Genomic DNA, 27,585 nt, shown 5'->3' on the forward strand with positions numbered 1-27,585 from the left:
GACCAGTTAAGAAATGCAGACTCTTATAGACATCCAGGCAAGATATGCTGGTTCAGAATATTGGCAAATATTAGACCTCTTTTACAAAAATAAATGAGAAAGTTTTAGAGGCTTTTATTGACTCACTTAAATGTGATATTTAATATGGTTTTATAAAATTTCAGTCCTATAAAGGATGCTGAAAGTCCTATGGGATTAATTATAATGGCACCAGATGAAAAGTAAAGGAGTCTGGCTTAAGGATGTAGCTGTTCAAAGGATATGGAATAGAAGAGTGACATGAACTAGGAGTTTTAATTATGTAAGATTTCCAAACAGGTAGGCTTGGAGCTAGATTTTAAAGGAGATCAACAGGATTTGGGAGAGAATACTACTCCCAGGCATTAGATAATGTAAAGGGAATGTGATTCAAAGGATAGAAAACGGCACATTATAAGGATTTGCTTATTCCAACGAGAAGCCAAGGGGGCGGATTTGTGAAAAACAACTGTGGTAGCACAGGAAGCTCTGACTCTCAGAAATGGAATCCCATCCCATTTGCACATGTAGGTCCACAGAATTCTGATTGGGGTTTTAGTCTGGTCAGAGAAGAAACTTAAGAAAAGATAGAATAGGACTAGCTGTGGGGAAGGGGTGCAAATGGTAATAGACTAGGAAAGAATGCTCTAATCTGCCAGAAATTGAGGCCTAGCACAAGAAGAAGCGCCTGTCCCACTGCCAAAGTGTCTTCCCCAAAGCCTCTTTGTCTCTGGGATCTTAGAGAAGCCCTGGAGGGAGGGAAAAGGCCGCAGCTCCAGTTGCCTGTAACTTCACCACCACAGATAATTACTGCTAATACTTTGTAGTTCTCAACAAAGTATCAGGGATAAACCCGTAGTTCTCCAATATAAGTCCTCCACTTAAACTTTTCCTCAACATTTTATTGTGAAAACATTGAGTATACAGAAAAGTTGAAAAAATTATACAGTAAATATCCATATATCTACTATTTAAGTTCTACAATTTAAATGTTTCTATATTTGTTTTACCACATATCCATTCAACATACCATTTATTTATTTATTTATTTATTTATTTATTTATTGTGGATTTAAAAGAAATTGCAAGTATCAGCACACTTCATGTCTTGAGTTCATCATTTCTTATAGGTTTTTTGGGGGGGGGGTGGTAACATTTACATACAGTAAGATGTATACATCTTAAGTGTATCATTAGATGGCAATGAAAAATGCATTTGTGGTTCACATTCCTATCAAGATGAGGAACTTTTCGATTCCCTCTAGAGTTCTCTCTTCAGTTAATACCTGCCCCTCCCCTGGGGGACATGGGAAGAATAACCACTATTCTGAATTTTTTCATTATAAATTAGTTTCGCTTGCCTTAAAACTTTGTAAGTGGAGTCTATGTATTTTATGCTTCAGATTCATCCATGTTACAGATATTAATAGTTTCTTTTTGTTATTGCGTAGTTTTCTCTTACATGTATAAATATTAAGGTTTATTCATTCTCATATTGATGGACACTTGGGCTGTTTCAAAATTTTGGCTATTATAAATAAAGCAGCTATGAACATTCTTGTATAAATCTTTTTGTGGACATAACGTTTTCTTTTGGATAAAAATCTGGGGGTGGAATTGCTGTTTGACTAGATGTGTATTTGGTTTTCTAATAAGCTGCCAAATTGTTTCCAAAGTGGTATATTTAATGCTTTCACTAGCGATGTATGAGATCTCCACATCCTTGACAACATTTGGTATTGTCAGTTTTTCTACTTTTAACTGTTGTGGTGGATATGTGATAGTATCTCATTGTGGTTTTAATTTGCATTCCCCTGATGACTAGTGCTGTCGATCACTCTTCCTTTGTATATTTCCAATCCATATATTTTCTTTTACGAAATATCTGATCAAATTCTTTGCCCATTTTTAAATTGTCACTTAGTTTTGAGTTCCAGGGGTCCTGCATTTAAATTTTAAAGCTCAGTTGTACAAGATAAGAATAGAGAAGATTTACTGCTGGACAGTAGTTCAAATGGAAAAGGCCTGAAAGTTTGAGTTGAGCAAAAGCATGTTACCATTTATTCAACAAATGGTTATAAGTACCATGTACTAAGCCACTGATATTAGGGATACAGAAATAATACCCAGTCCTAGTTCCAAGGAGCCCATAGATTATGAGGGTAGACAGACAAAAATCGAAATTTTGGTGGCAGTTTCAGTGTTAAATCACTAATATTTAATTTACTGAATACCCACCATAGGGTAGGTCCTGTTGTAGGTACTGGAAATAGGCAAACCAGATGTGGTTCCTACTCTAATACAGCTTACTTTCTTATTTTCTGTATATGGATGAAGACCATGCAAAAGCTTTGATACAGGGAATGAGATTGATGTGTATGTGTGTCAGAAGTGAAACCTGATTGGAACATACTTATGTGGCTAGATGATTAGTTAGATAAGTGTCAGGTCTTGCAGGGAGAGCCTTATAGACCATTGTAAGAACTTTGGACTTTGAGTGTTTTGTGATGCCATTCCAGAGTTTTGAGCAGAGAAGTGGTATGACCTAGTTTCTGTTTGGTTAATAAAACACTGTGTGTGTGTGTGTGTGTGTGTGTGTGTGTGTGTGTGTGTGTGTGTTTGCTTGCAGGAAGATGATGAAGCCATGTAATCATCCAGAGGAGAGATGATAAATTTTACTTTGGGATTGTGGGTGAGGCTTCATAAAGCAATGATGTCATAGCAGAACTTTGGATGACAATACATTTTTTTAGGCAGAAACTCAGAGGTATCAGCTTGTGCGTGTGTTTGAGGAACCAGAAATAGCTTTGGATTACTACTTGGTTGGGTGGTAGAATGGTAGGAGGTAGAGCAGACTGGGAAGGGGTTTGAAGGTTGAATTTTTAGGGATGCAGGGGCACCATATTGTTACAACTACTGCATTCTGTGTAGATGTGCCCTCTGGAGTTGTGCCTTAAGGTGACCTTGCTAGGAATTTTGGCTCTGAATCTAAGGGCCGTGGGCAGCTATGCAAGGCTTCTAATTAAGGTGGAGACTCTGGAAGCTGACATCAAGGAAGACTAGCTGAGGCAGTGCTTTAGGAGAAGCCAGAGAGGAGGCAAGAGAACTCTGGATTTAGGTACAAGTTGTTGAACCGGAGGTAGAGGCTTTGGGCTTTGAATAGTGAAGAGGACTTGAGTTGTGGTTTGGGGAAAAAAAATAATGAAGCCCTTTAAAAATTACAAAATAAACTAAAATATGGAAACAATACAGAAGTGTATTACAGAAGTGTAAGGATCATGTAAAATCCTTACCTTCATCCCACTTCTCTGAGGTACACCTAAAAGTTGCATTTCTTTGGTGTGTTGTCCACTTTTCCGTGTGTGTGTATGTGTGTGTGTGTGTGTGTGTGTGTGTGTGTGTGTGTATTTTATCAACATATTCAAATCTATTGTATATACACATACAATTGAAGTTTAACATGGAGTCCTACTTTTCTTACCATTTTTTCATATAATACCAATATAATATAGTTCTGCCTTATATTTTACCCGCTGCTGCTCAACATTCCATTGTTTTAATGTATCATAGTTTACTTAGTACATAATAGACCTTTAAGCTGTCTCAGGTGTTTTACTATTCTTAGCAATAGTGAAATGAACATCCTTCATTTGTTTCTGCTCTGCAGAGAACATGTAAAGTGAGAAGCATGGAGTCAGACTGTGATTTGGGGAAGTTGTGGTCCCACTCCTTTGGGAGAATGTGTTCTCTGTGTGTTTTCCTTGGGGAAATTTCAAAGGGAAGATCAGGTTGCTCAGAGTCTACAAGCCACATTCTAGGGGCAACATTCAAAAGAACTGGGGCTCTTTTTCCAGATATTAGCTGGGGGTTTCACTGCTTCCAGGTCAGATGGGTTCTCAGAGAGAGATGGAATAAGGCTTTCCTGTGGAAATTTAGACTGGGGAGATACAGGACAAATATGTAGAAATGAGGATTCAGCAGACTTGAGTTGGTTTGGGTGGGACTTTATGGAACAGGACTATCTAAATGGATTAAGAGAGGAGCGCCTGGGTGGCTCAGTCAGTTGAGCATATGAGTCTTGAGTTCAGCTCAGGTCATGATACCAGGGTCGTGGGATTGAGCCCCACACTGGGCTCTGCACTGAGCTTAGAGCCTACTTAAGATTTTCTCCCCCCGCCCCCCGCCCCTGCCTCTTTCTCTAAAATATTTTTTAAAAATAGATTAGGAAAGTGGTGGGTTTTCCATCATTGGATGCTTTCAAGTAGGGACTGAGATGATATGAATAGGCAGGCACTTTGTGACGCAAGCTAAAGTGTAATAATTGTTCCAACATCAGTTGATAATAGCACTCCAGATGGAGAACACAGGGCACCAAGATGGGAACAGCACTATCTGTGAACTAGGTTGGGGGAAGAATTGACTGAGGGTCAGTTTAGGGGAGGCTAAGGCTGGAGGCATCCTGGGGTATAGTGCTGGTACAGATGGTCTGCAGGTGTATGGGTCAGCAAGGACACAGAGGTAGTAACAAGTCTGAGGGTAATTATTATGGGGACTGTAGGAGGAGGGGGTTCCTTGGGAGTCATGGTGATCCATGCAAGAAGATAATGTTTCAGCTGAGGAAATGGATGGATTGGAGAAACTTGGTCCTTGATTGCCAGTCAGTTTGGAGGTGGCTGGGCTGGGAGCTAAGGCTGGAGGTAGCCTTTTGGATTTCATTCAGCAAATATTTATTATCCAGGTGCTTGGGATACAGCAGTGAACAGAACAAACAAATATCCCTTCCCTCATGTTTATATTCCCTCAGTTTCCATTCTAGTTGGGAAAACATTATATATAGTATATTAGACACTGATAAATGCTAAAGAGAAAAAGCAGGAAAAGGGTATGCAATGTCAGTATTAGTAGGGTTAAAATTTTAAGTACCTAGAAAAGGAGAGCCTTTTTCTTCATAATGGAGATGATGATTTTGAATGAAGACCTAGAGGGAGTGAGGAAACAAGTCATGTGGATAATATGAGGGAAGAAACAAGCTTATTTGAGGAATAGCAGGCAAGCAGACCTGTGTGAACAGAATGGAATGAGCAAGAGAGATGTTAGGAAATTAGGTTAGAGAGATCTAGATCTTTCAAGACCTTGTAGACCATGGTAGAGTTTGGATGTTTTCTAAATAATAGGAAATCATTAGAGGGTTTGGGCAGAGGTGTGACATGACCTGACTTAACAGAATCACCCTGGTTGCCGTATTGGGAATAGTCTGTTAACGTGAGGATGGAGGTGGAGGTGGGGATGGCATAGGATAAGGGAGACAAGTTAAAGAGGCTAATGCGATAAGCCTGGTGACAAATGATGGCTTGGACTGGGTAGCGGCAGTGAGAGTAGTGAGGAGTTGGACATGAGCAGCTGATTTTAGGCTAGGAGATTGAGTTGGGGGGGATCCTAACACCATCGCAAGATGCAGGGCCCCACAGTTCGTGAGAAATCATTGGAGGAAGAAACTTTTTGGGGAGTAGTATCTGGATCATGGTCATGTTTGAGACAATGTTGGGACTGGAACTTGGATTAGGATCTGATCTGGGGCCAGTAAGAGGGTCAGAGTGAGATTCATTGGTCTCTGAGAAGATCAGGGTTGGATTCTGGGTCTTAGGAGCATTATAGTGATTTTAGGGTGAGGACAAGTTTGGGGTCAAAGTTGTTGATGGAGGCCAGTATACTTTTTCTGCATCTTCCCATCATACCAGGGTTGGTTGTACCCACCATGTCCTGTCCCGTGGAGTTCACCTAAGGAATTAGAGGAGTATGGAGGCTCTAGGATCTTCTCTTCCTTGGGTGTCATGGAGCTGGATACAGGCTCAGCCCTGCCTGGGTGAAGCCTGCTGGCCTTCCTAAACTGGGACCTGTAGTCAGGGAAGGGTGGAAAGGGCCCTCAGTGCTTGACTTAGGTCCTTTCTTCCCAGATGGCCCACTGTGTGACCTTGGTTCAGCTGTCCATTTCCTGTGACCATCTCATTGACAAGGACATCGGCTCTAAGTCTGACCCACTCTGCGTCCTTTTACAGGATGTGGGAGGGGGCAACTGGGCTGAGGTGAGAAGGACTGTGGGTTTAAGGTTGTGGAGGGAGGCTAGAACTATTTTGGGGGTTGAAGAGTGTATGACTGTTACGCTAATTGGCCTCTGCCCACAGCTTGGCCGAACTGAGCGAGTACGGAACTGCTCGAGCCCCGAGTTCTCCAAGACTCTGCAGCTTGAGTACCACTTTGAAACAGTTCAGAAGCTCCGATTTGGCATCTATGACATAGACAACAAGACACCTGAGCTGGGGGATGATGACTTCCTAGGAGGGGCTGAGTGTTCCCTAGGACAGGTATGTAGGGCTAGGGATTAAAATCTTTCAGACACATGTTCAGTAAGAGCCCTAACAGACCACCCAGACTGTCTGGAACATGGAGGAGGTGGGGGTCAAGCAAGACCTAACCCTGTCTGAGATTTTGCTCTCTCACCCACCCCTGCTCTGCCCCAGATTGTGTCCAGCCAGATAATAACTCTGCCCTTGATGCTGAAGCCTGGAAAACCTGCTGGACGGGGGACCATCACGGTAAGGAAGAACTCTGGGGGAAGGGGGTTACGTCAAAGAGGAATTCATGAGGTGATACAGTCTCCTGCCTCCCTTTCCTAGGTATCAGCTCAGGAGATGAAGGATAGTCGTGTAGTGACCATGGAGGTGGAGGCCAGAAACCTAGATAAGAAGGTGTGTCTGGAAGGAGGCAGCCTTGGGGATTTAAGAATTAAGGGGACAGGGATGGTATGTTGGGGGGCAGGGGTGAGGACTGGTATAGTTGTCTCTCCCTTAGTCTTACACTGGGGTCTCTGTGGCATTGACAGGACTTCCTGGGAAAATCAGATCCATTCTTGGAGTTCTTCCGTCAGAGTGATGGGAAATGGCACCTGGTATACAGATCTGAGGTGTGAGACCCCTGGTGTTGGACTGAGTGGGTTATGAGAGAATCCCTGGGGCTTGTGATTATCAAGGTTTGGAACATAGGGAGAGCAAGACTGTACATGGATAAGGAAGGATGACAGCTCCCCATATGCCAGCCCAGAACTTACTAGAGGCTTTGCCCTCCACCTTCAGGTAATCAAGAACAACTTGAACCCTACATGGAAGCGCTTCTCTGTTCCCCTTCAGCATTTCTGTGGGGGAGACCCCAGCATACCCATCCAGGTGAGGAGTTTGCCTCCTGAATGGACCGACCAGGGGCAGAGAGCCTGGGGAGGGATTTATTCTCACTATATATACATACTCACCTCCCCCTCCTCCCCCTGCCTCAGGTGCGATGCTCAGACTATGACAGTGATGGTTCACATGATCTCATTGGTACCTTCTACACCAGCTTGGCCCAGCTGCAAGCAGTCCCGGTGAGTGCCAGCCCAGCTCAAGGGTGTTGAGGTGGGCCTAAAGGACTGCAGCCCCAGGGAGGGAGGGAGGGAGGGCAGAGCAGCTCTAGTTCTGGCTGATGCTCTGGGAGTTTCCTACCCTAGTTTTTCTTTCCTCACCAGGCCAATTTTGAATGCATCCACCCTGAGAAACAGCAGAAAAAGAAAAGCTACAAGAACTCTGGGACTGTCTGTGTCAAGATTTGCCAGGTGAGACACTAGCCCATGTGACCCAGGCACTGACCCCTGTGCTCCATAGCCCCAATTTCCTCACCTCAGCTGTGACCCTGGTTTCATCTACAGGTAGAAACACAGTATTCCTTCCTGGACTATGTGATGGGAGGCTGTCAAATCAACTTCACTGTAAGTTGCTTTATCAGGGGCAACAGAACAGATCTGGAGCTCAAAGTGGCCTTCAGCTCCCCTCCTCCCTTCCTCCCAGGTTGGTATAGACTTCACAGGCTCCAATGGAGACCCTTCCTCCCCGGACTCCCTGCACTACCTGAGCCCAGCAGGGGTCAACGAGTACCTGACAGCACTGTGGAGTGTGGGCAGCGTGATTCAGGACTATGATTCGTGAGTAACTTGTTCTCTTGCCCGCCCTCCTCCCTGCAGATGTTTCAGCCTCTAGGGTCACAGTCCCCTCTCTGCCTCTTCTCCAACTCACTGTCTTTCCACAGGGACAAGCTTTTCCCAGCATTTGGATTTGGGGCCCAGGTGCCCCCTGATTGGCAGGTGAGCACTGCTCCCCAACTCCTCTATTTTCAGTGTCAGGGTCCTGATTTGGGGGGATGACGTAGATTTGCTGTCTGGCACCCAGCTTTATGTGGAGATGCAGGGATATATCCCTATAGGCATATGCACAACAAGTACTCAGGACTAAATAGTTCCTATACAATGCTTGGCATATACCATAATGTCCTGTTTCTTTACACAAATATGACCATAGAGAAAGAACCTCATTTTCATTCTTGCCTTCAGGTCTCCCATGAATTTGCCTTGAACTTCAACCCCAATAACCCCTACTGCACAGGTAAGTTCCTCCAACCTCCAACATAAGGCAGATCTGTCCACACCTAGAGGGCCAAGCCTGTGCAGACAAGGGAGTGTGGGGTAATAGAGGCAGGTATCTGATCCTGTTGTCCAGAGGAGTGGATTTTAGAGCTAGGTCTCTTGCGTCTTGCTAAAACCATGTGACTTGGGGCCAGTGTGCTTTGGCTTCATAAAAAGGATAAATACTATAAGATATTGAATATTTAAGGAGAAGATATATGTCAAGTTTGAAGAAGTAAGCCTCGGCAAATACCAAGTGCTCTCTATTATCATCTTTGCCTGGAAGCTCACTGGTACTTATCTGGGCATCAGTGGAAGCCTTCGTTCAGCTCTTTTTAGGATACTTTTACCCAAACTCTTTTGTCTAGAGAGGTTCCAAACCTCGTGGCTCCCCCAACATGGACAACAAACTAAAGTGGTCTGTATATATAAACACACACATATTTTTTTTCCTGAAATGTTTTGAGAATTATAGTGAATAAGTCCTATCCCAAGTTTGCCTCTGAGACCCCACCAACTTTGCTCCCTTTATCCCTAAATAGTTAAGTGTGTGTTTCCTAAAGTCAAAGATATTCTCTTATGTAACTACAGTACAATTCCCAAAATCAGCAAGTTAACATCAATACTATTATCAAGTCTAGAATTTATTCATGTTTTGCCAGTTGTCTTTTACAGCATAAAGAAAATCTCAGATCGTGTAATGCATTCACTTGTTTTGTCTTCCAGAATTCTTCATGTCTGTCATGATAATTGAAATTTTTTAAGATTATAGGCTAGGTAATTTGTAGAATGTCTCACAGTTTGGGTTTACCTGGTATTTCCTTATGATAGATCCAAATTATGTACTTGTGGTGGGCGTTCTTCTCAGTACACCATGTCAGAAGGCCCATGATGTTGATTTATCCTACTACCAATCATGTTAACTTTGATCACTTGGTTAAGGTAGAGTCTACTACCAGGTTTCTCCACTATTTGTGATTAATAAATATCTTTTGGGAAGATACTTTGAGGCTATATAAATATCCAGTTACTCATTAACTAGGATTCTCTGGGTTTAGCTCATATTGATCTTTGCGTGAATCAGTTATCTCTAAGATTGCCAAATGATTTTGTAATTCCTCCTACATTTATTAAGAGCTTCTTAGACTGAGTTATGGGGGGAGGAGGGAGGTTGGAAAAAAAAATTAAGAGCTTCTTCCTTCCCGGTAATTATTTAATATACATAGATTCTTATTTTAGTAATTAGATTATAATTCATTATTAAGTGGGTTGTAATCTGATGCTCAACTGTCCTAGATTTGTTTAGGAGACCCCTTAATTAGTGTTAACTCAAGTTGTGATTTAGGGCAAGTGCTCTTTTTCTCTTTGGTCTTAATTTTTCCATCTGTAGGATAAGGTTAAGTACCTTGGGTTATAGGGGTGGCCAAACGAAATGCACCCAGGTTCTCAAATCTCCTTGGCCAGGATGGGGTGATGTCAGGACTGACTCAACCCTGAAGAGGCTCAGTATTTTAGTGTGGTTTTTTTTTTTTTGCCCTCCTTTTCTAGGCATCCAGGGCATTGTGGATGCCTATCGCCAAGCCCTGCCCCAAGTTCGCCTCTATGGCCCCACCAACTTTGCACCCATTATCAACCATGTGGCCAGGTTTGCAACCCAGGCTGCACATCAGAGGACTGCCTCGGTGAGGATCATGAGAGGTAGAGGTAGTGGTGGGCAGTCTTGGTCAAGGGCTCCCTTTAGGACTATGTAACAAGGGACTTCTTGTCAATGTGGGGATGTGTAGCTGGGGTGTTTGGAGGGTCTGCCTCAGTTTATGAATGGGCTTATCTCCAGCAATACTTTGTGCTGCTGCTGCTGACCGACGGTGCTGTGACAGATGTGGAGGCTACACGTGAGGCTGTGGTGCGTGCCTCACACCTTCCCATGTCGGTGATCATCGTGGGTGTGGGTGGTGCTGACTTTGAGGCCATGGAGCAGCTGGATGCTGATGGTGGACCCCTGCATACGCGCTCCGGGGAGGCAGCTGCCCGTGATATAGTGCAGTTTGTGCCCTACCGTCGCTTCCAGAATGTGAGTGGGGCAAGTTTGGGGGCAGATCAGATCTGGGAGCTTACCCCTCCACCTCTGTCTGAGTGGGGATACTTACCCTTTCATCTAAGTCTGGGCAAGTTTGGGTGTTGGGATTTGTATCCTTTCTTTGCTATGAAATGTAAACTATGGGATGCTTTTAGGGGGCCACCACTGACCTTGCCCTTCTTCTCCTGGCAGGCCCCTCGGGAGGCACTGGCACAGACTGTGCTCGCAGAGGTACCTATACAACTGGTCTCCTACTTCAAGGCCCAAGGTTGGGCCCCATTCAAGCCACTTCCACCCCCAGCCAAGGGCCCTGCACAGGCCGCTCAGACCTAGATTCCTTTAGGGGGTAGGCTGTGGCTAGTCCTCAGCCTTGTGTCCCCCAAGGACACAACTCAACCCTGCACACATTCCCCAGTGCTTGCACTTTACATTTTATATTTTTATATTTGTTCCTGCTATTGTTGCTTTTGATCTCTCCTGCTTGCCCCTGGAGTCCTTTATTCAATAAAAATCAATGAAGATCACTGCTTTGCCACCACTCTGTGTTTTTAAGTGGAAATCTGCTGTTAACCATGTTTATTTCTCCTGAGCCTCAGTTTGTCCACCTTAGGGGTTGTTGAATGAAGGATACCTCTGACAGCATAGCCCCAATCAAAGAAATTGGATATTCCTCGCTAGATGTGTAGAGACACTGACTCTGTTTTTAAAAAATACAAGGATCAAGTGTAAGCCAAACACCCAGCCTGCACTGCCTTAGGACAGAGCTGAGCTGGGAACGAAGACAAGGTGGAAAGTGCGAGGGGAGGGAGGAGTTTTATGATGGTGCATGGATCATGCTAGACTTCCTGCAGGAGAGAGCAGTGGTGGTTCTAATCCTAAAGATAGACCACAAGCCTGAAATGTTTAACAGCTATTTTTTTCTTACTAGAAAATTAATATGTGTATTCATTGTAAGAGAAAAAATACACAAAAAATATTATCATCTAAACTCCAATGTGCCAATAAAGTATTTGGTACAGATTTTTTAGTCCATAATGCAGATTTATAATGTATACATGTTTTTTATTTTACAAAAATGGGATCATATCGTGTATACTATTTTAACATGCTTTAAAATGTATGCTAGTTACTACAAAATTATTTGAAATATAAAAATAGATAATGAGAGGTGAAGGTTCATGTGTTTCCTAAGTCTGACGTTTTTTTTCTAAGTAGGATATTATACATACTCTTTGTACCTTGTTTTTGTTATATTGGGTGTCTTGCCCATTAGAACTTTTGGTGACCTTATTCTTTTTAATGCCTATGTATTATTTGTATGAGCGTATTGTAGCTTATTTAGCCAGTCCATTATTGAGATTTGGGTCCCATCCGATTTTGTTCTGCTACAAAGTGCTGTAATGAATATCCTTGTACAGTTATCTGTGCAGCAATATTTCTGAAGGATTGGTTCCTGGAAGTAGAAATGCTAGATCAAAGGATAAGAATATTTAAAATTTTAATAGATATTGTAAAATGCTCTCCATAACAGGTTTTTTTAATTTTTTAAATTTTTTTACCCCTTTTCTGTTAATCTGACAGGCAAAAAAAAATTTGTCATTTTTAGCTTGGATCTATTTAATTTTGAAGGCTAGATATCATTCATGTGTTTATGGTTATATTTCTTCTGAATAGCCTGTTTATAGGCTTTTTTTAGGTTAACACTCTCCCCTACCGGGCTCCCTGAGGGCAGGGACAGATTGAACACTAGACTGCCTGTGCCTAGCAGTAAAGACAACCTGAGTAGGGGTACCAGGCCTGCATCTACTCTCAGATGCTTCCTAGAGGTTCTCAGGTCTCCTTAGTTTTTGAGTGTTAACCTAAAAAAAGTAGTTAACCTCTCCACCTGCACCTAGCAGGAGTTGAGGGGACTTTCCCAGAGGTTGGGGGTAGGAATTGAGCTGTACAAACATGGCTTCAGGCTGACTGGCAGCTCTGAGTTAAAGAGGGTGGCCTCTGGGGGAAGGTAGATTTGAATCCTGTGCCACTGTTCCTCACTAACTGTATGTTCTTGAGCATTCCCTGACCCGAGTGGTTTCCCCTTCCACGGTTGTGAGGATTAGTTAGACGATGTGTAAAATATCCAGAGCACCATCTCTTGCATGTGGTAAGTACTCCATAAACATGAGCTGCTGCTACTGTATTGATCTGAACTTCTCCAATAAGAGAGTGCATTGGAAAGTAGACTCCCCCAACCAATAGGCCAAAGGCAATCAGATTTCCCCCAAGAAACACCTCAGTATGATTCCAGCTTCTTTCAGCACAGACCTGCACTCTACTCCAACAATCAGCATGTTTAATGGGGTTCCCCCGTGGCACTGTCCCCTGCTCCCTCTGAAGTTCGCATGCCATGGGCTCGGACTCGATACAAGCATGTGAAACGGGGGTGGCCCCAGTTGCTTAGAATCTGGATCTTCACCTTGGGAAAGGCAGTTGGGGGGTCATTCTGGGGAGACAAATGGATCATGCCAAGGCCTGCTGTCCCAAGGGCTGCCTTCCTCCCCAGTCTTCCCTCACTGTCCTATTCCTTTAGCACCCTCACCCCCAGAGACACACACCTGTAGGTGGAAAGTCTGAATCTCTGATTTCTCCACATCGAAGGTGAATTTCCCCAAGAAAACTTCAGTCTCATCATCAGCCTGGAGGCCCTGGTAGGTGAAGAGTGAGCGGGGGGGGGGGGGGGGGGGACAGTGAGGCACAGGTGGAAGAGGGAGAAAGCAACTTTATCGAGGACCTACTATGGTGTGCAATAGCTGCACTCTCTCCTTTATTTTTTGGTTTTAGGATAGTGTAGTGTGGAATGTGGGCTCCAAGAAACCAGGTTGCAAAGTTTAGTCTGGCCAATTGTTAGCTGTGTGACCTTGGCAAATAAGATTGCCTTTCTGATCATTACTTTTCTCATCAGTGATGGGGGAGATGAGGGCACTTCATAGGTTGTTGAGTGGATGCAAGATGATCCATGTAAAGTACTCAGTACAGACTAAGGGCTCAATAAAGCCATAACTAAAGTTTGGATATGGTTATAATTATTTATAACCTGTAGGCCTGAGAGGCGAGTGGTAGTATCTCCATTATGTAGATGAGCAAGCGAAGACTCAGTGACACCAATTTTCATGACTGGTGCTTACTAGGCAAAATCCGCCCCACCTCCCGTAGCCCTAGCCTCACTCACATAGACTGCGAAGTCGCGGGGGGGCGCTGTTGGCTCCCCCGGTGTGTGCCACACTGGGCGGTGGGTGCTGCAGGGTGATGTCACTCAGTTGCACGCGACCCGGTAGCCGGATTACCACCTGACCCTGGTCGCCCTCAAAAGCCCAGCAATTCCCAGGGAACACATCTGGCTGCAGGCGAGCAGGTAGACCTTCAGAACCCACGTACCGAGCGACTGCGGCCCTTCCCAGCCTGGCCATTGGTTCTGATAGGCCCCGCCCTCAGCTCAACCCCTCCATCGGCCCCGCCCAGTCCTCCACCCGGGTCTATATGCAGCCAGATCCTGTCCGGTGTCCCAGCCCCTCGCACCGCCAGGCCCCGCCTCCAGCCGGGCCCATCCTCCCTCAGGCAGGGCCCCGCCCATCGCCACGCCCCCAGCTCAGCCGGGTCCCACCTCCAGCGAGCTGTTGAGTCCTTTCCCCAGCAACCCGTCCCTTGCCCCGTTCTGGGATCCAAGTTCCAGGCCCACCTCCAGGATAACTGTTGGCGGCCGAGCGTAGTTCCAGAAGCTGAAGCGATTCCAGAAGTAGGCAGTGTTCGCATCCTCATAGTCGTGTGATGTCTTCTCTAGGTCGATGGAGGCCCCTGGAGCAGGGAGAAGCAATCATTCAGGCTCCCAGGCCTGACCGACAGGTGGGGCAGGGTCTCTGAGGTCGGTCTCTTCGGACCGGTCATGTGCGTAGGTCTGTCTGTGTCAAGGTCTCCGTCTCTTCCGGTGTCTCTGAGTCTCAGTCTCGCAGTGTCTCTGGGTCTTACCCACAGAGCTCAGCGCATAGTCAGGTTTCCTCACAAAGTCTTCATTCAACCTCTGGAATACGAGCTTGGCCACTCTCTGAAAAGAGGGAGGACAGGGCCTGGAGGGACGGAGCTAGCGGGCAGGTTTACAGGGAGGCAAAGTTCTGGGGCTAGGTTCTCTGCTATAGACTTTGTGGGTCCTGGGAGAAACTCCGAAGTAGGGACTCCGGGGCGGCGGGGTTTACGGCTTGCGACCCAGGGAGCGGCGCTCCGCAGGGGGCTTCCGAGGTGGACTGAGCGGCGGGCCGAGACACGGGGCGGTGCGCTGGACAGCCGCGGGCTGCGGGGCTCACCTCGCTGTTGGCTGCGCGAACGCTGGACACCTCCTTGTGTAGTTTATCCAGCTGGGCCTGGAGCTGCTGCAGCTGCTGCCCCTGGGAGCGCACGCGCTCGTGATACTCGCTGCAGGCGGGAGGTCGGCACGGGTGGGGTTGGCTCCCGGTCCCCCTGGGCGCTTCCCGTAAGGCCCCGCACAGAAACACCTTTGCGCCCCCTAATTCCCCACCCCAGGTGCCCACTTTCACCTTAGAGTCAGCATCTCCTTAGGTTCCTATGGAGGGAGGGAGGCACAAAAGACAGCACAGCTCAGTCCCACCCACTCCCTTCTCCCACTTCAGCCTGGGAGCAGCCGGACTCAAAGGGCCTTCTTTTTGAGGACTGTCCCCACCCCCCGACCTGCCAGGACCCCTCAGAGACCCCCAGCTGCCTCTGGGCACAATCCCTCAGGGATCTGTCTATATCCAGCCCTTCCTTAGGATTCGACCCTCCAGCACTTGTCCCCCTCCCACCAGGCCAGGGGACCCACAAAACCTCCAGGTTCACGCACCCTGCCACGCACCCACCCTAGGATACAGACGCCCTGACTCACATTCTCCAAAGGAGGGACCAGATACAGCAGCCCCCACCAGAGTGCTGGGGAAAGAGGGGTAGTCTCAGGGGGAGCCAAGGGAGAGGGTTTCCTTGGCATAAAGGGACAGTGAGGAGAGAAAAGCCTTGAGGGGGCTCTGAAGGGGACCGTGAGCAGTTGAAGGTGCTCAGGGTGTTGAGGGATACAGGAGAAAATGTGCCGGGTTTGGCTCCAAAGCATCCAGGGCGGGGGCCCCAGGGGATTCGCCACCCCCTCACCTGCCAGAAAGAGGCTCAGCAGTGACAGGGCCGTGAGCAGGAAGCGGATGGAACAGACCTCCCTGAAGAACCGGAGGGAAGCTGAGGACCCAGACCCTCGTGAACCCCACAGCCCTCACGCCAAGGTACTAGACCCAGCTCCCGCCGACAGGACTCAGCCAGATCTGAGTCAGACTCAACAGCCAGATCTGGGTCAGGGTCAAGCCTTTGCTGGCCCGGCTCTGCTCCCTATCCCCTCCAAAAAGCAGTCCCTGGAGCTCCCCATTCCCTCCCTCTGACCTGTACACAATGACCAGCACGTCTCCTACCAGGGACAACAACACGCTCAGCACCCGAAGCAGCAGGCCTGGGGAGAGGAGAGGGGCCTCAGAGGGGGAAGAGGTGAAGAAGGGCTCGGTAAGCGTGGGGTTCGAGGTTCAGAAGAGGCTCAGGAAGAGGGGAGTGGGCTAGGAGCATTAGATGGGGGCACGGAGAATGAGTTCAGGCTCAGAGAAGGTGGATCGGGCTCAGGGAAGGGGCTGGAGACTGACATGGGCCAAGGACTCAAAACGAACAGGGTCTCAGAAATGAGAACCGGAGTTCAGAGAGGGCAGCTGGAAGGTCAGAGAGTTTCCGGGCTGATCTGGCCCGTACTCAAGAAGCTCTTGGACACGCGCGGTGGAGGCATCTCCTGCCTCAGATCCAGGGTCGGGAGAAGGTCGAACTGCTCCTCAGAGACTACGGGAGAGCCAGCCGGTTCTGCGGGAGCCCAAGGGCGCCATTGGGGCCTTGCGCAAGGCAGGTCCACTCTTTCCGCGGGACCAGGCCGCAGGTTCCCCAGCCCAGAAGCGGGGCAGCACCCCCCAACCGGCATTGGTCCCACTGCATGCACACCCCAGGTGTGCTCAGCACTCTGAGCCCGCCCCTCTGGGATGCTCGGTCAAGACATCAGTCCCCCGGCCAAACGGAGGCCCCGCCCCCAGACAAGTGTTGGTGCTGCCCCATTTCTCTGGTAGCCACTTATGTTAACACCAAGGCCGCGCTTTCTCAGTATTGTCCAATCAAAACTTTCCCCGCCCCTTCCCAGGACCGTCCATCACACCTAGATCCCGCCCCTTAGAGAATTTTATTTGGTGTCTCCCCTCTTCACCCCATAGGCCCCGCCCCTTAGGAGGTGCCCAGATATTTATCCCCATTCCGTGCCAAGCCCCGCCCCTTATGACCTGCCCCCTCCCTCAGCTCTCCCGGGTTCGACCCCGCCCGCACCCGAGGCCCCGCCCCTCACGGTTGCCGCGCCACAGGCGGTCGGCCCTTTGTAGCTCCGAGGCGCAGGCTTCTGCCGAGGGCTTCCAGCCCATGTGGTTCCTCCGGGCACTCCTGCGCTCAAGATGGGCTCACCGCAGCTCGAGCCCCGGGCTCTTCTGCCCTCGGGCTCCCCGGGCCCCGGCCCAGCTGACCGGTGCCCGCTGCTGTCCCCCGAGGTGACGCTCACTGAGCTGTTGCTGTTGTCGCTGTAGAAGTTGGGCGTGCGCTTATGCGGGGACGCCGCCGAGCCCGGGCGGGGGCTCCGCCGCATCCTGACCCCGGGGCACCCTGTCACGGACACCAAAGTCGCCGCCGCAGCTGCCAAGGCTCTCAGCCCTCCTTCAGCTAATGTGCGCCGCGGAGACCTCACGGACCCTGCGTGCAGCCGGCGGGCCCCCCGGCGGGATCTAACCTCCTCTGTTATCTGGGCCCGGCTGCTGACGTCATAAAGGAGCCCGTGATCTCTACGGAACTCCCTGACGATGCGTCACAGAGCTAGTCGTGACGTCCCTGGGAGCCTGGCAGTCTCATTCTTTCCCATGTTAAAGCAAGTGATGACAGGGGCGCCTGGGTGGCTCAGTCGGTTGAGCGTCCGACTTTGGCTCAGGTCATGATCTCGCGGTCCGTGGGTTCGAGCCCCGCATCGGGTTCTGTGCTGACAGCTCAGAGCCTGGAGCCTGTTTCAGATTCTGTGTCTCCCTCTCTCTGACCCTCCCCTGTTCACGCTCTGTCTCTCTCTGTCTCAAAAATAAATAAACGTTAAAAAAAAGAAAATTAAAAAAAAAAAAAGCAAGTGATGACATCACATCACTTCCCAGAACTTCCTATCTTCTGCACTTGGCGTGAAAGAATTTCTATCCCCCTTCCTGCTTTGTTTTTCTCCTCAGCTCATATCACCAACATGCTATATATTTTACTTATATATTTCTTCATTGCCTATCACACTCACTAGAACATAAAAACTTATGAAGGCAGGTATTTTTGTTTTGTTCACTAGTGTATACCCAGGACCTAGATAGGCCTAATGAATGAATGTCACCCAGGGCACATCTAAGAAAATACTCAGTTTCTTTTGCTCTGCAAACCCTTCAGGCCCCTCTTTTCATCCTTGTCATCAGGCTAGGAAACTCTGACCTTAGGATCCGTGGTTCCCTCTCCCAGACCCATATTCACCAAAGGTCTGTGGGCTAAGACTTCATTCAGTATGCACCAAACACCATACCCACACTCAAACCAACCATCTGAGATACTGAAAATGCAATGAGGAATCACAGAAAGTCACAGACAGGAGACCAGAGTTCCCAGAACTCCTGCAACAGAACAGAAATTCAGGTTTGCAGGTACAATTTAAGAATCTACTTTAGCATTTCTTGAGTGGGTGCAGGAATGTGCATTTTTAACAACCACATGTGTGATCCTCATTAAGGACCACACTTTGAAAAGCAATGCAGAAAGAAAGAGAGAGAAAGGAAGAAGGAAGGAAGGAAGGAAGGAAGGAAGGGAGGGAGGGAGGGAGGGAGGGAGGGAAAGTAATGCAGTGCATATGCACATTTATAGCTAGGCAAATAGGTCCAGAAAGGGGAAAGGACTTTCCAGACACCACACAGTGCATGATAGAGATTAGAATTCCAAAATCCTGCCCTAGAGCCTAGTACTCTTTCTGCCACATCCCATCTTCTTTGGAATGTTAGGAAGTGAAGTGTCAGTTCTTGGGGGGGGGGGGGGAGCGAGAACTTGCCAGGTTGTGTTCCTGCCCAGAAGGGGAGGTGCCTGCATTAGTTTCCAGAAGGGGTGGCTTCAATACCTTGCTTGATTAGATGTCACAGAGTTCAGGGGTAAAGGGAGGGAAAGGCCAGGGCACTGTGAACTAAGAATTCTGGTCCCCCTTTTGGCCTCCTTTGGATCTCAGTGCCCCCATACATCAGCGGAGGAGGGGAAGCCCTCCCCCAACATCTGGAATCTTGAGGTCTAACCTGGACCTTGCTTAGAAACAGAACAACCTATGCCTGTTTGGTGTTTTATAGACCTCAAAACTCAATTGAGCAGCTAACACCTGGGACACAGAACAGGGCTTTCCAACCCCACTATTGAGTTGAAGAAGCTGAAGCACAAGGAGGCATCATGTCTGGCTTAAGGCCACACAACAAGATGGTCTAGCTCCTCTGATGGTCTAAATTTTATGTCTGCTGCCACCTAATACATTCCTCGTACACAGGTCAAAATGACAAATCACAGGTCCCAAAACACACCCTGCATTCCTTCCCACTGCCTGGATGTCCTTCTCTGCTCAACTCCTGTCCTTAAAGTCCATTTTATTTCTTTTATTATCTCTTTTTTAAAGTAGGCTCCATGCCCAGTATGGGGCTTGAACTCATCACCCTGGATCAAGAGTCGTATGCTGTACTGACTGAGCCAAACAGGTGCCCCCTCAAAGCCCATTTTAAGCACCCCTGGCCTCCCTCTTCTTGAGCTCCTGAGTCCTGACCCTTTCCTGCTCTGATGGGAATTACAGTCTTTCTAGGCCTTGTTTGATGTTGGAGTCCATGAAGCTACTGGAAGACAGAGAACATGTCCAATTCACTGCTGTGGCTGCACCCCTTCCCCCACAGGGTAGCATAGCACAAGTCCTACATATAGGAGGTGTCATTAAATAGAATAACTAAATAGATGGCCAGGATACACACTCAACACATAGTTACAATCACACATGGGTTCAAACTATCAGATACATTCATTCCTTCATTCAGTAAAAATATTGCGCATCTGTTTAAGGATATGGGAGGAGCTTAATGCGCAGCATGCACAATTACTCAATATTTTATAGGCAAGTTCAAGAGTTTGCAGACTCCCTGCAGCCTATCTATGTAAGACCCCAAGTTAAGGACCTCTGTTTTCTGGTTAGGAAGTGTTTTGAATACCTGCTATGTGCAAGCTAGGGACACACATTCAACCACTCATTATTTCAAATGTGTTGAATGCCTGTAGTACTAATGCTGGGGGCTCGGGGATTCATTTATCAATCCGCCCATTTATTTAAAAAGCTTTTTGAGGGTCTACCATGCACCAGACCCTGAGCTTGGCATTGAGGACAGAGAGATGAAAAAGGAGCACCATGAGACCCGTGCCCTTGAGGCCTCATTGGCTAGTGGGGACAAACTAGGGTCCTGTCTTTCCCCTTGGTTCCATCCCCACCCTATCCCAGCTCCCACTTCACAAGGGTGGATGCAGGGTGGAGGCTGAAGCTGGAAGAGGCAGGGAGGACAGAGCAGACCACAGCAACCTTACCTCCTTCTCTCAGTCCTTCAGCTCTCTCTTCACCCATGACCCCCCAAGCCTGCCTGTGTGTTTGACTAAAGGGCAGGGATTGCTGAACTTGCTGGGTGAGTCCAGTGAGTCAGAGGTGATTCAGGTGAACAGGCAGGTTGGCAGGAGGGCAGACGGGCAGAGGGAGAGCCAGTGGCCCTGGGACAATGGCTCTGATTGTGCGTGTGCGGCGACTGATGGGGCTGCCAGGCAGCCATGACCGACAAGTGAGGCTCAGCTTTCGGGGTGAGGCTTGTAGGGGTGCTCTAAGGATTTTTGCAACTGGAGGGTTCCCATTCCTCCTCCTTAGGTCCCCCAATCCAGTGCCTAGGCATCTCTCCAGCCTGTCTCTTCTCTCCTCTAGCCCATTTCTCTGCCTCTCTCCCCTCCATCTACTACCTTTCTCCATGGGTAAGCCCAGCCCAGGGGGACTGGACCCTGTGCTGGGTGTGTATGTGTGTGATTTGTGGGAAGGGGCTGATAACTGACTAGTTTTGATTCTGAGCAGGCTTCACCCAGAAAACAAGGAAAATTCACTGTGGTCAAGAAGCAGATATTGGTGAGGTGAGTGGGGTTGGGTCCTGGATAGGGAGACATTGATCTGTGCTCATGTAAGTCCCTCCTCAGATGAGTTGGGGGGCATATTCCTGGTTTTGGGGGGCTGTGCTCTCAGGAAGTGGGGTTAGTCTCTCAGGCTTGAGAAGCCAAGACTGGGGGGATTAGTTCTTGATTGGTAGTTACCCTCAGATCAGCCCTAGTTTGCAGTCAATCCTGTGTTGGGGGGAGGGGTTGTTCCAGGTTTGGGACATTGCTCATCAAGTAAGCTCCAACTTTGGAGGGCTGGATCCTATCTCCTGGCTAGGATAGGCTCTGGATTGGGGGTCAGGGTAAGTCCAGCATTGTGTGTCACAAGATTCCTCTTATCTCCAGCTGTTCCACTGGCCACACTACGGGGCTCCGCTGGCTGCGGAATGTCTGTCTGTGCAGGTGGTTAACTGCAGCCGTGTGTTCAGCCCCAGGTGAGTAGGCCTGGGGAAGCCAAGGATGCAGGTGGGGCTGGACATAGTAAGAGGGGATATTCCCCTAGGTCATTCTTTTACCCCCATGCCACATCCCCAGGTCTCTGGGGACCCTGGTGATCTCCCTGCAGCAGCTACAGCATACTGGGCATTTGGTGCTACGGGAGGCCCTAGTGGATGAGAATCTGCGGGTATCCCCGGTGAGTCTCACCAGTCCTCAGCCTGCCACCCTCAAGCTTGAGTGTCCTTCTAGATAGAGAGTTCCATTTTTCAGAGAGGAAAACCCAGATCCAGACAGGAGTGGTAACAAGGCCTCCCAGCCAGGGCTCCTTTCATTGTAGCCCCTGCCTTAGTCCCACATGGGCCAAGAGCCATTCTGTGCTGCTCCCTACCCGGTATAGACTCCGTTCTTGTGGGAGGCAGAGATGAACCTGACTGAATTTTCCTAGTGTTTCATGGAAGGTCATCTAACCTGGTAGGAATGGACCTGGGTTCAAATCTCAGATCCACCATTTCCCTACTGATAACCTGAACAAGCTATTTAGCTTCACCAAACTGTTTCCTCATTTACCTTATATGGAGTCATAGGAAATGTTGAACTTTTCAATCAGTCTGTTGTTTGTTGAGCTCTGATTATAAGCTGTGCCGTGTGTGTTGTGTTGGGCAATAAGGATTGAATGGTGAGCAAAACCAGATAAGGATTTGCCCTCTTAGAGTTCTGTATCTAAAGAGAGAGGCAAATATTAAACAAATATTCACACAAATAAATGCAAAATTGTCACAGATGTGTGTTACAAAAGAGCTGGTAGGACCCTGGGAAAGGGTATAACCAAGGGATGTAACCTATATGGGGGTCAGCAAAAATTCCCTGAGGAAGTACTGGTTGAACTTGGAATGGAAGGATGACAGGAGTTAACTAAGTGGGAGGGGAGAAGGTTTCAGGCAGAAGAACTGGCATATGCAAAATCCCAGTGCTCTGAGAGAGCATAACTGGGGTGCAGGGCAGGAGCAGACCCCATATTAGATAGGACTGGAAGGGTTGGCAGGAGTCAGACCATGCAGAGCTATGAGGGCCACAGTAATGAATTTCCAAGAGCAACGAGAGAATTTTGGAGTCATGTTTGGCCTCTTCAAGAGGTAACTTGCTCATGCTAAGTTTTTCATAGGTTGTGGTTAGTCAATATTATTAATGACCAGAGAGGAACCACAAAGTCACCACGGATGCAGGCCAGGAGGGTCTCTGTTTATAGGTGGAGTAAAAGGCATTGTCCTTGGACTTCTCTTAGCCCGAGACAGTTCGGGGGGCTCTAGGGCACATTGTGTGTCTGTTTTCAGATCCAGGTGGAACTTGACCTGAAGTATCAGCCCCCAGAGGGTGCAGCTGGAGCCTGGGCAGAGGAGGACTTTGGAGCATCCATCCGGGACAGGTACCCCACCTCTTGCCCCCTGCAATCTAAGCAAGGCCTGATTGTCCCAGCCCAGGTAGGCCTTGGGAAGGCAGAAGTGGTACCTAATTCCTCTCTGGATCTGCTGGATGTGGTGACCCTTGGCCCTGTGCTGCCTGGGTTGCAGCTCTGTAGTCAAGGCTGGCCCCTCACTCCTTTCATTTATCCTCCTTCTAGCTCAGAGCTGATCATCCCCAACGTGGGCTTCCAGGAGCTGGAGTAAGTATGTGGGGATGGTCTGGGGTTACCAAGTCAGTCTTGGTTGGGATTTAGGAGTCAGTGATATGGGGTCAGTCCCACCGTCTGGGATCAGTATTGGATCAATTCCAGGGTGAGAAGTCAGTCCTAGAATCAGGGGTCAATTCCGGAATTAGGGATCCCAGATTAGGGGTCAGTCCTGGAAATAGTGGGGTCAGCCTAAGGGTCAGAGGTCAGTCCTAGGGTCAGGGAAATCAAGGGTGCCCAGAGATGAGGGACAGGTTCCAGACATGTCCCTTGAAGGCCTTTCCTATCAGGCCTGGGGAGGCCCGGCTGGAGCGGCAGGCAGTGGCATTGGGCCACAAGCTAGTTCGAGGCCTAGCTCAGCAGGACAATGAAGATGGTGAGCTGGAGCTGGAGCTGGAGCTGGAGGATGAGCCTGATGTGGAGCTTTCTGGAGTTGTGTTCAGCCACCTCAGGAGGTAACTTGTACCCACACCTGCTCCCATACCCACCAGTGTGTCAACCTCAGGCGCTTATTCGTGTAGGCCCATGCTCATCCACACTCACAAACAGCCCCAGGGTATGGGTGAGGAGTGGATGTCCTGGAGTTAAGGCATAGACACTGCCACATTCACACACACAGTTACACTGGCACACATAGGAGCTTCTGGAGCCCATGTAGGGGATGAAAGCTTGAGGAGGGTAGGGAATTTTGTCTCTTTTGTTCACTGCAGTGTCCCAGGACCTAGAATAGTGTTTGTTGGTACATAGTAGGTGCCCAACAAATCTTTGTTGAATGAATGAATGGTTTCAGGGCTCCAGGAATGAGTCACATTCTGGGTGTAGGGTTGAGATGGATGCAAGACAGACTGGAAGGATTCAGAATCCAGAAGAGAGGAGATCTTATCCCTAGCACTGAGCAAAAGTACGTAGGTGATAGGGGAGAGGAAGTGAAGTGAGAGCTTACCTTGTACTTCTGGCAGTCGCACCCGGGGCCTGGCTCGAGGGGATCCTTTCCAGATGTCCAGAGCTCAGGACTTCCAGGTACCACTCTTCCTCTAGACCCTAGCCGTTGGTGAATACCACTCACTCTCCACACACGTGGTTCCCCCGCCCTCCTCCTTACTTGGCAGGGATGGCTTCCTTTTCTCCTCCTTCTGCACCCTTCAGGTAGGGGTTACAGTGCTGGAGGCCCAGAAGCTGGTTGGAGTCAACATTAACCCCTATGTGGCAGTGCGTGTGGGGGACCAGCGCCGAGTGACCGCCACGCAACGCGGGACTAATTGCCCCTTCTACAACGAGGTGTGTGCGACCAAGGAAGAATGGGGCTTGACAAGAGAATGGGAAAGACCCAGCATGTACCCAGTCCGCGGAGGGGACGCGGCCTAGGTGGAATTGAGCAAGTGCCTGCGGTCAAGAGGGGCTTGATGAAGGAGAGGGTACAAAGAGGCGCCAGCAGGGGAAGGAGGGCGTTCTTTTTGCAAGAGGCAGGGGCCAGCTGGCGTGAACCCTTCGCATATAACCAATGTTCTTTCGCCTCTCTTGTTTCCCCACTTCAACCTAGTACTTCTTGTTCGAATTTCATGAGACCCGGCTTCACCTCCAAGACTTACTGCTGGAGATCACGGTAAGGCGGGTAGGGATGAGGGGTTTCCGCCAGAGAACGGAGGATACCGAAGCTCCAAAACTAACACCATTTTCCCCCAGGCTTTCCATTCGCAGGCCCTCCCCTTTATGGCCTCCCAGATAGGCACCTTCAGGATGGACCTGGGCATTATCTTCGACCAGCCAGGTAGCGAACCCTCTCCTGCTTTAGACTCACCTGCACCAAGGGGAACTGACCCTCCGGACACTGATCCCCAGATACTAACTTCGGAGAGAGAAGCCTCTTGGGAAGGTGGACTTCCATGTACTGCCTCTCCTCCCTACCGAGTCCGACACGAATGCGGGTCAGTGCAGCCCGCCGGTCTCCTCTGACCCGTGGCCTGCCCCTCCGCCCCCAGATGGCCACTTCTACCAGAAATGGGCTCCGCTGCACGACCCTCGGGACACCCGTGCTGGGACCAAAGGCTTCGTCAAAGTCACTATGTCCGTGCGGGCGCGCGGGGACCTGCCTCCTCCGCTACCAGCCCCGGGCCCAGGTCACAGTTCCGACATCGAGAAGTGAGCTGGGGTGAGGGTGGGGGTAAGAATAAGACGGGGCGTGGCCTCCGGGACGCCGTAGGGGGGGGGTGAAGCCCGACACCGCGGCGTTCCGCGGCCTCAGCGCCCCACTCCCTTAGGAACCTGCTCCTGCCACGCGGGGTGCCGGCCGCGAGGCCGTGGGCGCGGCTGCGCGTGCGCGTGTACCGGGCCGAGGGGCTGCCCGCGCTGCGCCCGGGGCTGCTAGGCAGTCTGGCCCGCGCCCTGCAGGACCAGCGCGTCCTCATGGACCCGTACGTGCGGGTGTCTTTCCTGGGGCAGCAGGTAAGTCCCTCCCGTCCCCACTCGGCCGAGGCGCGGGCCCCGGTGCCGTGCTGACCCCACTCCGCCGCGGCCCCCAGGGCGAGACGTCTGTGCGCGGCGAGGCGGCGGCGCCCGAGTGGAACGAGCAGCTGAGCTTCGTGGAGCTCTTCCCGCCGCTGACGCGCGGCCTCCGTCTGCAGCTGCGGGACGACGCACCCTTGGTCGATATGGCCGTCGCCACGCACGTGCTAGACCTGAGGCAGATCTCACACCCGGGCCGCACGGGTGAGCGCCTGCGGCCAGCGTTTGCTGCCTCCGCCTGGTCCTGCCCGCCCTGGGTCCCTCCCCTGGCCGCAAACTCCAGCCCTGCTATCCCGCTCCGCCCCTCCACCCAGCACCAAGCCGTCCCCGCCCTTCGGGGCCTCACCTGTCGTCCCCAGACTACAAACCCCACTCTCGGTTTGCCTCTGTTGACAAAAACCTAAGGACAGCCGCATATCCAGTAGCCGCGCCAGCTGTGCTCTCCCTGAAGATTTGCACGCAGAGAAAATAAACCCACTCACATCTTGCGTTCACCCCGCCCCTCACGGGATCACCTATAGCTCCGCCCCAATCGTGACTCCACCCCCAGAACTCGGGCTTCCGCAGTAGAGCTACGGGTTGTTTGTCCCAAGGGCCTTTGGGAGCCGGGGTAGATTAGATGTGCTCTCGGGTTTTGGTCCGTAGCTGTCGGTCCGCAGCTGTTCTCAGACTTCCCTCTCAGAGCTGCCAAAGCCCAATCCGACTCCCTGCCCCCTTGGACTTGCAGGAGATAAGAGTATGCTGCATAGACTGACCTAGTACCCATCTGCCCCGTGCTTCCCTCCAAAACGCTGTTCTTGTCCCCCACAGCGGGGTTTAACCCCACTTTCGGCCCGGCATGGGTGCCTCTCTATGGCTCTCCCCCCAGTGGGGGACTCCGGGATGGTCTTCAAAGTCTCAATGAAGGACTTGGCCAAGGCATTTGGTTCCGCGGCCGCCTGCTGGTTGCTGTGTCCATGGAAGTATCGGAAGGGAGAGCTGAACCTGAGCCTCCCCAGGCCCCACAGGGACCCAGATTGTCCAGGCTCATGAGAAAGAAGAAGAAAGCCAGGGGGGGCCAGACCCCAACCGGGATCCCACAGCACCTGGATGCCAGTCCCAGTGGTGATGGTCCTGAGATTCCTGGTGCCATGGAGGTGGAGGTGGAGGACTTGCTGCCTCTGCCAGAGGTGGGAGCTGGGGTTTTAGCAAAGGGAGGGGGTCACTCTCAGCTCTGGAGTAACTGGCTCCCTGGCGTTAAACACAGGGGTGGAGTCTGAATTTCTGGGCCTGGATAAAGAATGCAATGTGTGTATACATGTGCTCTTGTGTATATACATATGTGGGGGGGGGGGGGGGGCTGAGCACTGAGAGGTAGGATACTTGTAGTGGTATTTCTAGGTCTTGGTTGCAGTCTTTCTATCAGCATTGTGGCCAAGCAAAGTTCGGATTGCAACCTGGGTGGGTGGGGGCTGACTGCCGTCTGACCCTCCTTCCTCAGAATGCCCTGGCGCCCTTGCAAGATTTCCTGCTCTTCGGTGTGCTTTTTGAGGCCACCATGATTGACCCTGCCTTGGCCTCCCAGCCCATCAGCTTTGAGATATCTATCGGTGTGTGGCCTAGCTGAACCCCTGAAGGTCATGGGTTTAAGGGTGGGGATTCTTGTTCCAGACTTAGGCCCCTGGAAGGGAAATTGACCTTCAGTAAGGGGTGGGCTCTGGCTTTTATTGAGGCAGAGTTAGTTTGAAGGAGGGGTCAGACCCTAAGCTGGGTTCCCCCTGACCCTTGCTGCTCTGGGCAGGTCGTGCAGGCCGCCTGGAGGAGCAATTGGGCCCAAGGGCCAGGGCTGGGGAGGGAGCGGAGGGCAAGGCCGAGGAGGCACAGCCTCTGCTGGAGACGGAAATGGGAGCCGGGCTAGTGTTGGAGGAGGAGCTAGGGACCCCTGCTCAGCGGCCTGAGCCCATGGATGGCAATGGGTGAGTACTCCTGGTGTCTGGAAGGAGGGTGTTGGGAGATCTTCAGTGGCCCAGGACTGCCCCTCGCAGCCTCTGCTCTTCTACCCTCCCCCCCCCCCCCCCC

At 50.0% G+C, this 27,585-nt stretch overlaps 3 protein-coding genes across 10 annotated transcripts in view; 2 read left to right on the plus strand and 1 right to left on the minus strand.

Annotated features, from left to right (window-relative positions):
- Positions 1-11,104, plus strand: part of LOC125936663 (RNA-binding protein 12) — a 34,964-nt gene extending 23,860 nt beyond the window's left edge. For all 8 annotated transcript variants that reach the window (XM_049650881.1, XM_049650888.1, XM_049650883.1 and 5 more), the window contains 15 exons: positions 5,973-6,101; positions 6,201-6,380; positions 6,537-6,611; positions 6,693-6,764; positions 6,899-6,979; positions 7,149-7,238; positions 7,346-7,432; positions 7,574-7,660; positions 7,754-7,813; positions 7,893-8,026; positions 8,131-8,185; positions 8,432-8,483; positions 10,052-10,185; positions 10,338-10,574; positions 10,773-11,104. In XM_049650881.1, the coding sequence (XP_049506838.1) occupies positions 5,973-6,101; positions 6,201-6,380; positions 6,537-6,611; positions 6,693-6,764; positions 6,899-6,979; positions 7,149-7,238; positions 7,346-7,432; positions 7,574-7,660; positions 7,754-7,813; positions 7,893-8,026; positions 8,131-8,185; positions 8,432-8,483; positions 10,052-10,185; positions 10,338-10,574; positions 10,773-10,913 (1,614 nt within the window). In that variant the 3' untranslated portion in view covers positions 10,914-11,104. The remainder of the gene's footprint in view (positions 1-5,972; positions 6,102-6,200; positions 6,381-6,536; positions 6,612-6,692; positions 6,765-6,898; positions 6,980-7,148; positions 7,239-7,345; positions 7,433-7,573; positions 7,661-7,753; positions 7,814-7,892; positions 8,027-8,130; positions 8,186-8,431; positions 8,484-10,051; positions 10,186-10,337; positions 10,575-10,772) is intronic.
- Positions 11,105-12,818: 1,714 nt separating this feature from the next.
- SPAG4 (sperm associated antigen 4) lies at positions 12,819-18,514 on the minus strand. Its single transcript, XM_049650902.1, is given in 13 exon segments — positions 12,819-13,065; positions 13,178-13,267; positions 13,792-13,812; positions 13,814-13,960; positions 14,299-14,414; positions 14,586-14,661; positions 14,918-15,026; positions 15,149-15,174; positions 15,493-15,536; positions 15,750-15,811; positions 16,029-16,095; positions 16,383-16,487; positions 16,995-18,514. Coding segments are annotated over 13 exon segments (1,323 nt in total). The 5' UTR covers positions 17,305-18,514; the 3' UTR covers positions 12,819-12,915.
- A 1,929-nt stretch (positions 18,515-20,443) lies between these two features.
- The window catches only part of LOC125936672 (fer-1-like protein 4), a 33,720-nt gene continuing 26,578 nt past the window's right edge, over positions 20,444-27,585 (plus strand). The window contains exons 1-17 of the mRNA XM_049650909.1: positions 20,444-20,582; positions 20,845-20,900; positions 21,267-21,355; positions 21,456-21,555; positions 22,691-22,782; positions 22,978-23,019; positions 23,316-23,480; positions 23,985-24,045; positions 24,172-24,303; positions 24,566-24,628; positions 24,709-24,793; positions 25,005-25,164; positions 25,284-25,467; positions 25,545-25,731; positions 26,338-26,696; positions 27,008-27,116; positions 27,308-27,482. Of these exons, the coding sequence (XP_049506866.1) occupies positions 20,504-20,582; positions 20,845-20,900; positions 21,267-21,355; positions 21,456-21,555; positions 22,691-22,782; positions 22,978-23,019; positions 23,316-23,480; positions 23,985-24,045; positions 24,172-24,303; positions 24,566-24,628; positions 24,709-24,793; positions 25,005-25,164; positions 25,284-25,467; positions 25,545-25,731; positions 26,338-26,696; positions 27,008-27,116; positions 27,308-27,482 (2,138 nt within the window). The 5' untranslated portion in view covers positions 20,444-20,503. The remainder of the gene's footprint in view (positions 20,583-20,844; positions 20,901-21,266; positions 21,356-21,455; positions 21,556-22,690; positions 22,783-22,977; positions 23,020-23,315; positions 23,481-23,984; positions 24,046-24,171; positions 24,304-24,565; positions 24,629-24,708; positions 24,794-25,004; positions 25,165-25,283; positions 25,468-25,544; positions 25,732-26,337; positions 26,697-27,007; positions 27,117-27,307; positions 27,483-27,585) is intronic.

This window comes from Panthera uncia (genome assembly GCF_023721935.1).
Source record: "Panthera uncia isolate 11264 chromosome A3 unlocalized genomic scaffold, Puncia_PCG_1.0 HiC_scaffold_11, whole genome shotgun sequence".
NCBI lineage: Eukaryota > Metazoa > Chordata > Mammalia > Carnivora > Felidae > Panthera > Panthera uncia.